Below are 17,894 nucleotides of genomic sequence, written 5' to 3'. Positions count from 1 at the left end.
TTTCAGTAGATTAGTTTTTTAGATTCAGTAGTTAGCATCTTCAGAGCTTTGTAGTGTATAGGAGTAGCTTGATGTAGTATACTTAGTTACAATGCTTAGATTTCCACAATGCTTAGTTTTTTTTTTGCGAAGCGCCGCTTGCAACTTTCCGGGATGATGGCAATATGTCTATATTACTTACAACAGGGAGAAAATGAGAGAAATACTCTTGTGTTTAAAGATTTTATGAGATTATATTTTTAATTAGTGAATTGTTAAAAATGCCATACTGTCAGAGAGTGTTTGCACACCACATAAGTATACACATTAAAAATAAACAGGGATACACTTTCGTAGCTTGCGGCTTAGCTCCTAAGAAATATTAATTTCCTGAAATGCTTATTTTTATTTTAAGCAGTAAGTATACATCTTCTATAAGAATTGAGATACAACTTGTTTAGATTATTTTTTGTTCGAAATAAATTTAAAAACAACTTAACCGATGCTGTTATAATTTGACACAGATATAGAATGGACCTTGGAAGTAACTTATGTTTACTCAAATCTTTGTTCAAACCTTTTAATATTCTACACTAGAAAACACAATTAAACTGCCTTTCCCTTATCCCCTTTTCCACAATGCTTACTAATTTCTATCCTACTAACAAGATACTAACCTTACAACAGACGAGCTAAAAGAAGAGCGCTGTAAATACCAGGCGATAGCAGAAGAAATGGACCAGACGCTGGCTGACCTGTCGGGGTATTAGGCGGACTCCATTTTGAAGACGGCCATTTTCACAAAATGGCGGGAAGGCGGTAACGTAAAGACGGCGGGAAACGACGGGTGTTCATTGCTTGTGGACTATATTTTGCGAGGCACTCAAAGATTGTATAAATTAAGCATTAAATTTTTGTATTTACCGTAACACTTTTGAAGTATCACAAGAACGAATGATAAACCATAATAAAGAAGAAGTTACTTTTGGAAGGAAGTGTTTTGATAACTCGCAAAGATCGAGTAAGTAATTAACTGCTTTAAACGATGTATGATTCTTCCAATTGCCTAATCACATGAAATACTTCTCCGCGTAGTCAGCGTTTTGTCTAGACATGCTTTAATTTTTATATAGGCGTTTTGGTGATAAAATATGAAAGTGCAAAATAATTGTCCAGTAAGCCTGTTGTTTGTTGATCAAAAATACCATTGTTAAGGTTTAAAAAATCAAGATATGTAATTTTTGAAAGTTATACAAATATTGAAATATCAAATTGAATGCCATGATGCATGATGATGTTAAATTATCTACCAACTAATATTTGAGAATAAAAAAAATACTATAGGCATTGACGATTGCATTACCAAATAATATAGCAAAAGAAAAGACACTATTTGTTAATTAGCATTAATACTTATGTCCTATTTAAATAAAATATCAGCCTATGTTCTACAGTTTAATTCATAAACTGATTTTCACCCAAGTAAGCGGGCTTCAAAATTAGCATTTAATTACTTATATAGATTTTTTCAAGATTTGTTTACAAATAAATCATTAATACATAAGTACCTACGTATAAAATATGCAGATCCCTAAATTATACCTTGAATAGGTATAGTTCTAATCAAAAGTGTAATAAGGTGTGGTAAAATAATACTTATATCATACTTTCCTTTGCAATTATAGAAAAAAATAAATTGAAGGTACTGATCACATTATATGATACGTATGTATATGACAAACGTTGCACTGCCGAAACTTTATTAAGCCGCCTTTTGTATTTTAATAAATTATTTTATTGCAAAACGACATTATCTTATGAAATTCTGTAACGATTTGTGTTTTAAGGCACTATTACGATAGTTTTTGTACTTGTTTAGCATAGTTTTTTATAAAAACCGATTAAATTTGTATCGTAAAAGCTACGTACAAATAAAGTACAAATACTTATAAGATAGTATCTACAAATAAGTATTGACGGAGTTTGATTAATCTACTGAATTTTGCTTACCGACCGACGTTAATTCCAATTTCATCATCACCTCTCTAGATGCGCTTCCAAAACATAATCCTGGATTAATTGAATTTTCTCTTAAGATATTTGTACTTAATTTATACGCAGTTAACATGCATGGTATCAATAATTAACAGTTGCAATTCCCTGTCCAAGTTTCTAGTTTTATGAATATGGTAGAAATGGAACGTTTAGTAGAATTAGGACGCTAGTAAAAAGAATCGGTCCATTAGTAAGTGAAGGAACGTTTAATATCAGATTTATGTGAAGCAAACCCACGACACAATACTGTATGGTTTTGGGGTCACTTTAAAGAGTAATATTACAATAATAAGCTTTTATTACCGGTAATTGTTAATTATTGGTGCCATATATGTATTGATATTTTTACTGTTTAAGGATCTGGTTCCACCGCGGTAGACCTTAACTACGACTGCTTAATTCCTAGGCTAGCTTCCTCTAATGAAGTGTACTTTTCAGCGCTTTAAGTGACTGTTCATTATAAAATAAAATCCTTATTTGTAACAAACTGTGTTTAATTTTTGAATCTTAAACATAAAAACAATGAACGTAGAATTTAAACATAAGTTAAAGATGATAAAACATAAGTTAAAAGATACTTCTTTCTTAAATAAAAATTAAATTCGACTTCGATGTAGGATTGCTTGTATTTCTGCTCAACAAAACTGTCCAAGAAAGAGTTGCCTACTTACAGTTAACTGTCACATGAAAATATACTCAGCTAGTTAGGTAAAAAAGAAAAGCGACGAAATTTGAATAAGAAGCTACTTACAAAACTACATGTTTTCATAATCCGGCCCCATCTCATCATAGGTACTTGTTACCTCAAGTATAGAATACACACCAAGATGGTGAACCTAACCAAAAGGAAAGGTAGAAGAGAAGAACAGAGTTCTTGGCGGGCGGGATGTCCGATTAGTTTTCCTATTTTTCACAACAGATGGCGTGCTGCCGTATTAGAACGCGCTTTAGTTATTTTTATGGTTTTTTGTATAGGTAGTGTTTGACAATTTATATATGTACAGTCTTTAATATAGATTTCTTCGTATTTCCGAGTTTCATTTTTGGACCCAGTACGGCATTGTCTAGGTAGCCAGTACTCTTGTCTTTAATGCTCATTGCGTCATCTTCAGAGAAGACCGGGGTCTCCTGCCTGAATTGGGTTTGAGCTCAACTTATTCTTTTGGAATCACGGAATCATATTTTTTGCCGAATTACCTTTTCAGATTTAGATCCGAAATTTTCTGAATATAGGCTATTACTCAACACGGATTAAGAGCTCAAGGCGAGAACGAGATTTCAACTATTATAATTGATGAATGTAAGAGATTAATAACAAGTCAGTAGCTTTTGTCTATTTAGATTCCGCATTTTTCTTGTTTCCAATATGTGGCACACATGTTACAGTTGTCATTTAGTAAAAACAAAGCAACTTTAAAGAAAGCGAGTCATTTATACCTATAATTACGTGGGGAGACATGTAGAAAAGATGTACTTAGGCATTGGAAAATGTAGTTTCTGCCTACCTGATAGGGAATTGGCGTGAAAATATGAATTACAATTTTTAATTCAAAACCGTTCATTATTTTCATGGATGTAAGCTTCTCTGGGTTAACTAATAAGTCGACCCTGATTTGTCACCTACGTACGCTGAAAAGAAACGATGAACAAAAACCGGAATAAGAAGCTAGTCCTTGTTAAATATTGTTAAGTTAACCCAGCTGCGCTTGCTGCTATTTTGCGTGTTTTATCGAGTGAAGCCGATGACAGCTGAATGTTAGCTCAATGGTCGGAATATAATCCTAATTTTAGCTAGGATCGGGTTGTAGTCTACCGGACGGGCTACGGAAAGAATTCCTTAAATCCGCAATGTTTATGATTCACGGTGCGGGAATGAGACGGCGTTGTGCTGACATAGGCGGCATTGACACAGGGAGCATCGATCTATCGATTTAGGTTCTGCTCTTATCCAAGGATCATTTAATAAAGTGGCGCGTGGGAGCGTGACGGGTGGCGGTTGTGGCGTTCGTCTTGATCGCGATGGCGGATCGGAATCCTGGATTTTTGGCACCGAAAATAGTTGCGCGGGCGCGCGGCGGAACAGCGAGGGCGGCCGCGGCGCAGTGCGTGTCGCTCCGCCGTGTGAACAGCTCGCTCGTGAGGTGAGTGAGATCCAGAGCTATGGAGCCCTGGGCTCTCCGAACCCCGGGAGCCCCCTGCGCGCCCCAGCAGTTTGGATACTCGACAGGACTTCCAGGACGTCGCCAACTCATAGTGCTTGTGATAAGTGACTAGTGGCGTGAAGTGTGGAGTATCCAAGCTACTGGAAGGTGGTTTCTTCAGCTGATTTGTTGGTGTGCTTTAAACATGGATAATTTCGTTTGCGTTTGGGCTCGTTTCGTGATGGGTTTAACATAATATATTTTTAAGAGCAAGTAAGCAATTTGTGATCTTGATTATGTAGCTTGTTGATATTGAGTAAAAATATATAAAAGTGTCCATTTCGGTGAGCATTTCCCGCGTAAGTGACTCGGGTTTCAGCGCTGGCGCGGCCTCGCTGAAAATAGCGTTGTCCCGCCCGACTGCGCGCGCGCCGCCCACGCGCACTCTCGCCAAGCCTATTGCGGCGAGCTCGAGTGCCGACTTCAGTATTTATTTAGCGAGATGAGGAAACCCGTCTCACATTTTATTTGGGCGCACAGTTGCCCCATATATCATGTAATTAGGACACCGGACACGAACGCATTCTTATGGATGTATTAGTTTCTTATTTCACTCTTCGAAGGTTTTGATGTTTAAAATAAAGATTTAGTTTAAAGACACGAAATCTTCATAATTTACGGTCTCGAAATTAATGTAATTTTTAAGAATAAGTTTTTATTAGTTTACACCTCGATAATTCCACCTAGTTGGACAATTTTAATAATTTGTTTGCCTTTGAAATCATTAATCTTATGGACCAATCTGATCGAAATAAAAAGAGATAAGGATGAAAAGCGGTAGTTGGTATGACACTGCGCAGGCTAGACGCGTGGCTGGAATGTTGGCAGCAGTTCAAAGCTGATTGCCTGTCGGAGAGATATTCAGGACGTCGTGACGTCACAGGACTCATAGCTTGAGTGAAAGGTTCAGAAATTTAAATGAACTTAACAATTTGATTCTAAACCAGTTAACTGATAAATGCAATTTTTTTTTTTAATTTTTCAGTATATATCCACACGTTTTTATTATGCACACATCTGTTTTTCGTGGCATACTCGTACAATATGAAAATAAGCTGGATATGCTTACAATTAATTATCATTATTATCATTATCATCATTTTTATCAAATTAATTATTTTTGGCTACAAATTTCGGGATATGCTCATGAAAACATACAGACTTACACACTATACTTAAATGTTGTAAAAATAATTAGCAAAGATTTAGGGTCGCTTGCCAAGAAATGATAATTCATATTATAAGTTTTAGGTACCTATATTAATTTATATCAATCAAATCTGTGAAAAATTACAAGCTATAAGATTGACAGTAAGAGATGGATTTTTCTATTTTATCCTGTAAAGAAGTGACTATTGAATCCATGATATTTAACAAAGAAAGGAATACTGTTCATTTGGTCACACAATTACATTTACTATTAACATTTTTTATAAGTACCTACAACCGAAGAAATATTTCTTATCTTTTAAATGTTTTCTGGCTCAAGGGCGGATCATTCATGCAACTCCCAAAAATATGAACATCTGAATACATTTTTCAAGCTTCAAATTACATGTTCTAAATATCGTGTCAAGGTGAAGTCAGAAAACAAATGATTTGCTTTGGGTTTGAAAATAATGAACTAATTTCAAGACGACAAACAAGTCTTTAGATAAATACAGCTTTTTTAACGTATAAATGGTACAAAAATGTCTACATCTTGATAAATAAGTTTAGCTTAATGTATACCAAAGTTGCTTATTGTAATTATACTTTGATGATGGTGTGTTTATAAAGATAATGGTGGAAATTTATTATTAAATCTCAATAAATCAATCTACAAAAAATAAACTAAAATAAAAAGTAATATCAGTTTAACATTGACATAAAACTAAAAAGCAAATCAACAAAATGAACATTATAGATTCATTTTTTATTCATATAAGTATCTATCTGGCAATACTACACTAATTTTTTTCAAAGTAAAAGGAATGTATGGAACATTTCTTTTTAAAATTCGAACAACAGCTGTTCGCCGAGCGTTTATTTCTGCTAACCTGCCAGTGCCGGGAATAGTCTGGACGTCATGTGGTATTTTCGCATCGCCAAGCGACTGTTTTCACGATACTTTCAGTTTTATAGTTCACGTTAACTGAGGTTTTTGTTTATTTTACAAACGTAAGTATAGCTTGTTTTAATAAAAATACGGCACATGAAAGTCTTCATGAAGTTTATGTGCTCATAGAATAATATCTGAAAAGGTAGCAACGGAAATTTAAAAAAAAATATATATCGTTCTATATATACCTATACCACATATATATGAAATAGCGGACACTAGCTAACTATAAAAAAAACTTAGTTTCTATTCGATACAGATACAGATTCGAGAGAATAACCTTGTTCGTGCACTAAGATTATAAGTAGGTACTTTCTTAAACAATGTCCAAATATGTAGATAATTTTTTAAGTATTCTATAACCAACTGACAACCAAAGTAGATATTTATATTGAGCTATTTACTTACATAAAATACTGCAACTGAAAATGTATGATCTTTTTCTACATCTTGATAACTTACCTACTTATACCTAATCAGTACCTACAAAGTTTGATCAAAATAAGTTTACGGTCCCAAGGTCACCCATACTACCTTATATTAAAAACTTTCTCATTTTAAATATTAGGTAGGATGGAATGTCTAGATATTAATATTATAAAGAGGTGAAGTCTTATAACTTTGATTGTTCATCGTTGATCATAAATATATCTATATCTCCCTACCATTATCTAACAGATTATAATTAAATTATTAATATCGTCCTAGTTATCTCATATGTGAAAATAACTCGTTATTTTGGGTCATCGTTACGTTACTCGCTTCGTAAACAAACGCCCACGCCTAGCTCCCATATGTCATTATTTCGCATGAAACAATCAGTCGATGTTATGTTCATCCTAAAATCCCTAGGTTTTAATTATCTAGGTCTAGTTTTTGTGCACACTTATTCTATTACTACTAGCTGTCCTTGTCATAAAACCTTCAAACAAGCATATATATTTTTTTAACTATATGCATGAATCGTGGCAAATGGAATGATAAAGTCTGTGTAGAGGCGTCATTTTAGGTTTCCGGCACTGTAGAATAGAACCATACAATTTCTTTCCTAGCGATGTCGTATAAGGTGACTAAGGGATAGGTTTAAAAAAAATTGGATTCTTATAGGGATGGATTTCATCATTAGGCCATACAGTTAAACGTGGTCTTTTCAAGACTGTTGGCTCTGTCTACCTCACGAGGGATAAGCCTTCATAAACTTACAATCTGCACGGAAGAAGAAGCGATTTAAGTCAAATAGATCTTTAATGCTGGGACTTGGCGTAATTTTACAATAACTCGGGGCAATAATGCTGGTTCACGTTTGCGCTGGCCAGCTGCCAGCTTCTCGACACCTAAATACTTGGGTCTGGTTACATTTGTGTACTTATTCTATCCAATATTTGGATGGCAATTTTACAAAGATAGTGAGTGATTGGCAATTTTAGAAAATTTTTGTAACTTATTAAAAAGGTTTGATAAAACTGAATATAAACACTTAATTACTACTAAAAGAATATTTTTCTTTAATTGCTTTGAAATAAATTGCAATTTTTGTAACTCCCTAAGCTAAAACTCATATTAAAAATAAATACTAATAAAAATATTTGTTAACATTCAAGAAAATCCCTACATTTTAAGGCGTAAGGGACAAAGTTCTGAAACTCCTGAGAAGTCAGATTAAAGTTATGCAGAATCACAAACATTCCCAGAGGATATAACTTTAGGGCTTGGATCCAGAATTCTAAACACGTTCCTATACAGAATGAATACACGAAACTCAAGTTTGAATTAATAAAGTTCAATGTACTCGAAAATAAGTTCATGTACATCATTACTTATCAGCAAGACTGTATCTTATATTATCGCGACTTCGTCTGCGTGGAATAGTTATTATGGGCATCCTTGAAGCCCTCAAGGATGAATAATTTTCCCCATTTTCCATTATTTCTTTGCTCCTTATAGTTGCAGCGTGTTGTTATATAGCCTAAAGCATTTCCCGATAAATGGTCTATTCGACGCAAAAATAATTTTTCAATTCGAACCAGTAGTTCATGAGATTAGTGCTTTCAAACAAACAAACTCTTCAGCTTTATAATATTAGTATAGATTCCGACGCCTTGAGAGTTAGAATATGTGTGCACAAAAACAATACCTACCTAGATAATTAAGACCTACTGTAACCATATTCAAGGAATAAAAGATTATGATTATGTAAATAGAATTATGTATTTGGATGTCAATTCTTTGGTCATAACTCATATAGCCTTGCTTTTGTTTCCCTCTTTGTAAGTAACCTAAAAAAAAATTAAAATCGAAGAAGCATGGCACACAAACGTTATTATTATTTTTTTATCTTCTACTCAATACTACTTTCATACCGTAAAATTATTATAACCAGACGAATATAAACTTTATATTGCCTTATCTTTCAATCGATACCTTAAAACGATGTAACTATGTAAGTGTAATAAACCCTGTCTCTTGGTTAAAATGTGATATTTATGGTTAAGAGGATAGAGATTTATGACATATTAAAGTGAGAAGCTAAATATAGAGTTATGGGATGAGTTCCCGTTTTCATCGCGATTCAGATTTAATATCATAGAGTTGTTGTGGTAAATCACTACATAATATAAAGTAGTCTCCTTTTTTCTCTGTCTTTATGTCTGTGTTAATCTCGGAAAGTTTCGGATATATTTCTTTCCTGTTTGAAATGTTGGAAAGAGGGTTTTCGGAGGAAGGTTTATATGAAGAAATACTAACCGTTCAAAGCCAAGGCGGGTTGCTAGTAATTTGATAAAGAAATGCTATTTCAGATAGATGTTGAAAATTCTTATTATAAGGTTGGTACCGCCATAAACTATGTTGCGTTGGTATGAGCGCCAAAATTGCGAGCAGCTCACTATTAAAGATAAATAATGTTAAATACAATGTTAAGTGGACTTTGTATTGTTGATATACTTTTATTAAAAGTATTTGATGTATCTATTTTTATATGTAATTTGCAACCATGACAATACAAATTTGGATTACAAGAAAATCAGCATCACAATTTGCATTAACTCTTAAATGGTCAGAAACTTGACTATTTTAATTCGCGAATTTTATATTCATACAATTTTTTTAATTATTATATTTATATATATAATTATATCATAATTATTATATAAAAACCGGTTCCCAAAACAATTTGGGAACCGGTTTTTATGTCGCAGTTTTGTATTTTCTGTAGCTTTCTAGTTTGTTTGCTATTTGATATAACTCAAACTAGTAGGGTAGTGGTTTTGTTTTAAAGGCACAAATGGTATACGAGTATAATACATATTTATTTACGGATTTCGATGAGTTTACAACCGAAAAAAATTGTAAACCCTACTGAACGGGCCGAGGGTCTGTTAGATCGTGTCTGAATAAAACAGAATTTAGGCTGTTTAAGGTATCGTCTTATTGTCGTCTTGTCTTAGTTCCGATTGTCCTTTTTTTCATAAGTCGGTTTTGGTCATCTAAAATGTCAATTCAAAGAGTCTGTTTGTCCATGGAGGCTGAACGGCCGCTACACCTACTTAATAACATTGATATACAACCGACTTTTATTGTTCTCCGCAGGCCAGTAACTGGCGTATTTTTGACCGGACCGTAAAGACACAAAACCGCCACCATGGACGCGATCAAGAAGAAGATGCAGGCGATGAAGCTGGAGAAGGACAACGCCATGGACAAGGCCGACACCTGCGAGCAGCAGGCCCGGGACGCCAACCTCCGCGCCGAAAAGGTACATACATACATACTTATTATCACGTCTATATCCCTTGCGGGGAAGACAGAGCCAACAGTCTTGTAAAGACTGATTGGCCACGTTCAGCTATTTGGCTTTAAGATAGAATTGAGATTCAAATAGTGACAGGTTGCCAGCCCATCGCCTAAAAGAAGAATCCCAAGTGTGTAAGCCTAGCCCTTAGTCGCCTTTTACGTCATCCATGGGAGAGAGATGGGAGTGGTCCTATTCTTTTTTTCTATATGTGCCGGGAACCACACGGCACAAGATAAATTATATCTTTCAACATAAATTAGCCTTTTTTTATTGCGAGCTAGGGTTGAGAGACGAGTAGAACTTATAGTGGTGGGGTTGACTGTGTAGGGCTGTATATATACACGCAATCAAATATTTTGTCTTATTTAATCCGTGTAAAATGTTGCTTGCAAATTTATGAATGTTAAAGAGGCAAACGGCTGCGAAGATGCGTTACTTTATTCTGGATAAGAAAAAGATTTTCTAATTTAATATGCCACATTATAGTTAGATCAATGTTTTCGCATATGTAGCGCATTAATTGTTTGCAAGGATATCAGTGGTTTATGCCATTTTCTAAAATCAATGTATGCCTGTACTTTGTTATCAGAGTTCCAATTTGTATAATTGTATAAAAAAATCACGTTAAAAACTTGCTAAGCGGCTACGATCTCGTAGCAAGATTTACGACTTCATACCTCACATCAAAACAATTTTTCCTAAACATTCTTCACCATCCCAGGTCAACGAGGAAGTCCGCGAACTCCAGAAGAAGCTGGCCCAGGTGGAAGAGGACCTCACACTCAACAAGAACAAGCTGGAACAGGCCAACAAGGACCTGGAAGAGAAGGAGAAGTTGTTGGCCTCCACAGAGGCGGAGGTCGCCGCCCTCAACAGGAAGGTACAGCAGATTGAGGAAGACCTGGAGAAGTCGGAGGAGAGGTCCGGCACGGCCCAGCAGAAACTGCTCGAGGCGCAGCAGTCCGCTGATGAAAACAACCGGTAAGTTTTTAAATAATGGCATTCATAATAATCTTTTTCAGTAAGTTGTAACCAAGGTCGGTATTATACTGTACATTTCAAAAATAGAATTTCGGTGTTGCATTTATTGGAATAATTACATGTTTATTGCAAAGGCGGTGTCACATACTTACGAAAAAAAAAGTCAGCCTCTTTTTCGGAGTGGTAGGCAGGCAGGCAAAGACTACATCTTTCCACTTGTCACGCCACAATTCCTGCATACTTCTTTCGCTTTATCCACATTTAAACCTCTTTTCATTTCATGCTAACTCGTAGGTTTCAGGTACTCTTGCCTTTTGATAAAATCAGGAACGTCCATCCCCAATAGTATTGTGTTGATATACTTATTTAAGCATACAATAAAGAGGAATGTACGTGTTTCCAGTATGTGCAAAGTATTGGAGAACAGAGCCCAGCAAGATGAGGAGCGTATGGACCAGCTCACCAACCAGCTGAAGGAGGCGCGTCTGCTCGCTGAAGACGCCGACGGCAAGTCTGACGAGGTAATACTCAACGGCCCACACAAATATCAGTGTTACCCATAGAAATGTTAGCCATGAACCTGGATTATGTAAATAACTGACTTACATAATCCATTCATGGTAACAAGGTACACCTCGAGCGAAGCAACTCCCGTTTGACCTTTGCATCCTTTGCAGGGGGAATAAGTGTATTGTTCATTCATCCATATAATCACGTCTATATCCCTTGCGGGGTAGAGCCAACATTCTTGAAAAGACTGATAGGCCACGTTCAGCTATTTGGCTTTAAGATACAATTGAGATTCAAATAGTGACAGGTTGCTAGCCTAGCCTAGCTGCTATCGCCTAAAAGAAGAATCAAAAGTATATAAGCACATCCCTCAGTCGCCTTTTACGACATCCATGGGAAAGTGATGGAGTGGCCCCTATTTTTTAGGTGCCGGGAACCACACGACACACATAAGGGTATTGTAGGTTTTCAAATATTCAAATTATTTGAGAACAGATCCCTACAAGATGAGGAGCGTATGGACCAGCTGACTCAATTCAGTTTTTTCTCTTTTGTACTGATTTACCTTCTTCTTGTTCCTTACTCTGCGGTTAGCCGCAGAAGAAAGAGTGAGAGGAAAGTGAAGATATGCCTCCATAAACCTAAAACACTTCTGTTTCTGTTGTCCAGGTATCACGCAAGCTGGCCTTCGTTGAAGACGAGTTGGAAGTAGCTGAGGACCGAGTCAAGTCTGGAGACGCCAAGATCTCAGAACTTGAAGAAGAATTAAAGGTGAGACTTAATACTGGTGAAGCATTCAACTAAGCTACTTTTTCAAAACATATCTTGTAATAGAATACTTCACCATCTAAGGAAAACAAACACTCTAATTGACCAATTTTATATATAACTTTCTAAACTGTTAATTGTGGCTCACAGGTCGTAGGAAACTCGTTAAAATCCCTGGAGGTGTCCGAGGAGAAGGCGAACCAGCGCGTGGAGGAGTTCAAGAAGCAGCTGAAGACCCTCACTAGCAAGCTGAAGGAGGCCGAGGCCCGTGCTGAGTTCGCTGAGAAGACTGTCAAGAAACTGCAAAAGGAGGTCGACAGGCTTGAAGGTAAAGCTTCCATCAGTCAATTTACACACATGTATCTTCGATCATTCTGGTGTAAGCTTCAATCTTCTCCAATCCGCTGTACGAGTGAATTAGGTCGCCTGTTGTGAAACTGGTCTCTGTAATGGTTTTTTTTTATATGAATAAGGTCCACGTTTTTCGGCAGGCGACTGTGCATAGTAAAAAAAAAAAATTCAAAATTTTAATTCATGTAGTAGAAATTTGATTCACAGTTGGCAATTATTCACTCAGGTCGGATTAGGAATGTGAAAAAAAAATCGATTATGGAAAAAATCGATTAAAAATCGATTTTTTTAAAGTAAAAATCGATTTTTATACTTGATTTTTTTTAAATTAATAATCGATTAAAAATCGATTTTTATAATCATCCAATAAATGCACTCCGAAATTATGTTTTTGTCTTCTGGCTTTGAGCCTGGAACGCGAACTGCCAAAGAATACTATCATAGCTCTATAATATTACATTAACGCCACCTGTGCATTCTTTCTGTGCTCTTAAAACAGTTTAGATGATTAATTTAATCAAACATTCTCTAGATGGAATTAGTCGATGAACAGTATTTTATCGACATTCGGTTGATATTTTATTCATTATTCGTTGCTGAAACTTCATTTTTCAAACTTGATTGTTAAAAACTTTAATTTGTGTTGATTATACAGGGTGACATTTAAAACAACTGCATCCTTTTAAACATAGACTATACCCATGCTTCTGAGCCGTTTGAGCCTATTTTTATTTAAATTAAACTTCATCATTTTCACATTTAAAAAACCCTTAAAAACTACGTCACACGCTTTATTAAGACCAACAAAAATAATTTAAAACTAAACATGTAAATAAATGTCTGAAAAATAAATTATTTTTCTAGTATTAAGATCAAGTAAAGTACAGAGTTGTCGAGATCGCTCAGCTGAATGCATTGTGTCGTTGACCTCTGAATCTTACGCGTCGCTTTTCCGCTGGCCGGGGTGATATTACGTATTTAGGATCGTGGATTTTGATACTTTTATTTTTTTCGTACTTTCTGAAATATGAACCGGTATTTTTTTCTTTTTCCGTTTTTAAATATCCTTTAGATGAGTAAACTTAACAGTTAAATTTATGCAGTTGAATTAAATGTCACCCTGTATAAGAACTTACTGATTCTATTGTTTATTTTTAATGAATAAATCTATTGATATAATGTAAATGGCGTTTATTTTGACATAAATTGAAAAATTTGGAAAAAATCTATCAATATAATAAAATCGATTATTTTCTTAAGAAAAATCGATTATTTGTTAATCGATTTTTCATACTTAAAAAATAAATCGATTATATAAAAATCGATTTTTTATCAGCAATGTCACATCCCTAGGTCGGATTTCTATTATGCTATTTGTACAAAGGATGTTGTTGCAATTTGTGGCTTAAAATTCTTATTAGGGCGATTTGTTTTGCGCACCTTATTGGTAAAAATGAATTTTAAAAATAATATATCAGTGAGCGGAGCTGTAATACGATAATAGATTCATATTAATCTCGCTCTGTAAAACGCCCTGAAGGAAGTATACCAAAAAGTCATAAAAATAAAAAAATGATTGGCAGTAATGTGAAAAACATTGCAAAAATCTAACAAGGAGCGCAAAGAGAACAATATGACTTCTCCAGTGAAGCTTTTTAATATTTGTATCAATTTAATATCCATGCAATACCAATCTGATGTAAAACGATAGAAATTCCTATCGCCACACATCAGGCTGGTAGGAAACCACATTGTTTTTGATTTTTAATCACTTGTGTATTTTTCGCTTAGCATAAAATCATCTTTTATCAAATGACACAATTTTCCAGACGCGTTGTTCAACGAGAAAGAGAAATACAAGGCCATTTGCGATGACCTGGACGGCACATTCGCCGAGCTGACAGGATACTAACCGGCCCTAGCAGCACTTAGTTTAAGACAATACCGTCCAAAACACTCACCCTTAAAGTCCTTTTTAGATCGACAATGGCCCCGAGCATCACCCGAGTACCCGAACATTGTTAATTCTGCACAGATGAATTAACAATTTCGATGTTAAATTTCGAATTCTTTTTAACGTACCTTAACCTTTCGGATGTTTAGGGGATTGTCGCGAGTAGACGTTCTCACTCACGTAGCGTGGCTGGCAATCCTTTAAGAGATCCTTTAGATTTAAGCCCCGCTTTCTGTGTTGTAACTAACCCGTCTTATGCTTGCTGCAATCACCGAGGACCAATGCTTTCAAGGTATTCTATTTTCTAATTATAATAATTTAAACATTTCTGTTAAAGCAATCCGCTTATGCTATAAAATCATACGTTAAATAAATGTGTAATTCTAGTTTAATCATAACATATCAACTTATGTAACAGGGTTTCGCAACAATAAAAGTATTTTTATGCCTAAAGGAAACCAATCTGTCTGTAGATCTTCTTTACATAGAACTTACGAGTATTCTCCTGGCAGATTATATAGATGGAGAGACATATAAGTAATTATCAAGAAGCATGTCGCTAACCTATCGTCAAATTTAAAATGTCTGTTAAATAAATAAATTATACCATGAGACAAAATCAGACAAAAACACAGCGTGACGATAATGACAATGCACAAAATTCTGCGCATTATACTTGAGAACTGCAAGATTTCGGTTTATACTTATATCGCCTTTATAACGTAAAGCTAACATTTTTCAATATTTATAAAAGAACATGTTACATTAATAAGGCAGAATTTACGTAGTATTCTTGAAATAAGTTTTATAATGATGTTTCTGGTGTTATAGATGAGCTGGGCATCAATAAGGACCGGTACAAGAGCTTGGCTGACGAGATGGACTCCACCTTCGCTGAGCTGGCTGGATATTAAACCTCAACTCCGTAGTCTAAAACCACTGACATAGGTCTAGCTAGATACCGTAAAGCTTGTAGCCATGCGCCGAAAAGGGCTACTCAGCTATGAGTAACCTCCCCTGTACCGCTTTCGGTGGGAACAGAGAAGATCCAGAGACTAAGTCACGATAGGTGACAAGTTTTTTCGCTTAAAATCAAAAGGCCGTTTCTCTTACAATGACCAATTTTTTTTTGGTAGAAGTACGGACACAGCTCTATACAGCTCATTGTAAAATGAAACAGTTTCGTAAAGAGGTACATTTGTGACGAGGTCTAGCTAGATGTATGTCTGTATGGACCTATACACATTCACACACATACATTCACACAAACATCGAATACCACAAACACCAACGCAGTGACACTCTACAGAGACACAAAAACCTTAGTACACGTGATGTAATGATATTTATTAATATTTTATGTAAATTTATTTACGATTTTCAATAAAATTAATTTATAACATCTTTGACTATTTCATTGAGTTATTTATTGTGGCCTTGTGTTGAGTCACATCGTGATTTCCAAAACCTTATCCTTAGGCTTTGCAGGCTTTAAAGAACTAGGTAGTGTAATTACTAAAAACGTAAAACTCCACACCAGGGTGTACAGAAGTTTGACCTGGCATCCACTTATTAAAGCTAATGGTAAAATGTTTGAATGTTATATTGTTTTGTCTCCGATCAGAAGAGAGGTGTTTAAAGCTTTGTCCATCTGTGTAGATGTCTGAGACAAGATGATAATAATTAGCTAATATTGATGATCGCAATTGTCGAAATGGTTAAAAACTACATTTGATGATTTGCCATTTATGTATGGGGGAAATTAGCAGAACAACCTGTAGTAGGTACTACCACGATGGCAAGCAATATATACATTGGGTTTAAAAAAATATCTGATAAAGAAAATCGGCTCAGATTTCAGATCCAAAGTCTAAAAATAGACTTGCTTCGTAGCCGCAAATTTACTTGTTTGTCAGTTTCATAAAACCGATCGTATTTCTCATAACGTAAAATTAACTTCAGAGTACAAACAACACTTCATTAAGATATCTCCTCTCAAAAGTAATTAATCCAAGAAGATTCAATTTCATCCTGCCAAATAATAAATAGGACGTGACGTAAACGAAAATTGAAAATTCGGAATCAATCTGTCACAAGCAAACCATGGAGGTATAACCAACATGGAAAAGACACTCACTAAAGCAAGTTTGCAGCTAAAAAGTTTTGCGCTCTACCTGTGTCCTTTTAAAATTAGCGGTATATAGAGAAGATATAAAATTTGTCTCTTTCTAATTGGCCCCATTTGAAGGAGATGACAAGAAAAAAAAACATGTTGGTTTATTTTTTATTTTGAGGATGTACCTACCTAGTTTCTCCAGTTTGCTCCAACTTCCGTGGTCCTACATAACTGTCAAATGACGTCTTTCCTATTCAAAATGGCGGCGGCGCAAAAATTCGCGCGTGCGTTGAAAAACTTTTTGCACGCATGCGCGAGTTTCCAAATACGTGATTCTAATCGATATTGCAACACAGCCTGTTGGGCTCTCGACAACCGCTGTTATTTGCCAAATACTGGGATTGTGTTGGACATTTTTCGGTGTATTTGTGAGAAAAAGCTGCCAAGGTGTCGGTGTCGAGCAGCGTTCTGCCCGGGGCCATAACGATGAAGATGCTGGCACCGCACGACGGGCCTGATATTGCGCCCGTCGACTCTTGTAAGTATCAACATATGTATTTTTAATGCATTGTCCTTATTTTTCAGTTCATTAGGAGATCATACTGCACTTAAACTCAAAAGTTTTTATGATCATAACGTCATAAGATAAATTAATGTTTGATTTTTATTGTAAGATAATAATAGTGGACTTACGTCGCAATCGCAACTGAAAGAAATGTCTTTTTTAGATCTGAAAGCTTAATGAGTATTTATTAGATACTTTAAGGCGATGTGAATTAATTTGGCAATAGTTAATTTTCCCTTGAGAAATCTAATATTAAAATTGCTTCATATTATACAATATTGATTTTATTAAATAAATATTTTTTTTGATTCCAAATATTTATCCAAACTACGAGTAACAATAACGTATATGTAAAGAAACAAGTCAGTAATGATGTCGACGACTTCTGAATCAACAACTCTTTGAATACTTGGAACAAGTCAGTAGAGCAAGTAAGATAAAGGTATATGAAAAAAAGAATACCTGTGATGACGTGTGAACCACTTAGAACCATTTTATCATTTCCCAGTGAAGTCGGTAA

At 35.3% G+C, this 17,894-nt stretch overlaps 2 protein-coding genes across 2 annotated transcripts in view; both read left to right on the top strand.

The window, feature by feature from the left end:
• The first annotated feature begins 4,029 nt into the window (after positions 1 to 4,029).
• LOC106129102 (tropomyosin-1) lies at positions 4,030 to 16,097 on the top strand. Its single transcript, XM_013327567.2, has 7 exons — positions 4,030 to 4,175; positions 9,925 to 10,090; positions 10,851 to 11,110; positions 11,514 to 11,631; positions 12,290 to 12,391; positions 12,539 to 12,716; positions 15,525 to 16,097. Exons 2-7 carry the CDS (start codon positions 9,977 to 9,979, stop codon positions 15,605 to 15,607), a joined length of 855 nt encoding a protein of 284 aa, XP_013183021.1. The 5' UTR covers positions 4,030 to 4,175; positions 9,925 to 9,976; the 3' UTR covers positions 15,608 to 16,097.
• A 1,067-nt stretch (positions 16,098 to 17,164) lies between these two features.
• Positions 17,165 to 17,894, top strand: part of LOC106129079 (synaptotagmin-4) — a 33,854-nt gene continuing 33,124 nt past the window's right edge. Inside the window, exon 1 of the mRNA XM_060948474.1 lies at positions 17,165 to 17,347. Coding sequence (XP_060804457.1) covers positions 17,296 to 17,347 — 52 coding nt within the window. The 5' untranslated portion in view covers positions 17,165 to 17,295. The remainder of the gene's footprint in view (positions 17,348 to 17,894) is intronic.

Source organism: Amyelois transitella, chromosome 16 (genome assembly GCF_032362555.1).
Source record: "Amyelois transitella isolate CPQ chromosome 16, ilAmyTran1.1, whole genome shotgun sequence".
Lineage (NCBI taxonomy): Eukaryota > Metazoa > Arthropoda > Insecta > Lepidoptera > Pyralidae > Amyelois > Amyelois transitella.
This window is presented reverse-complemented; position numbering and strand designations above follow the sequence as displayed.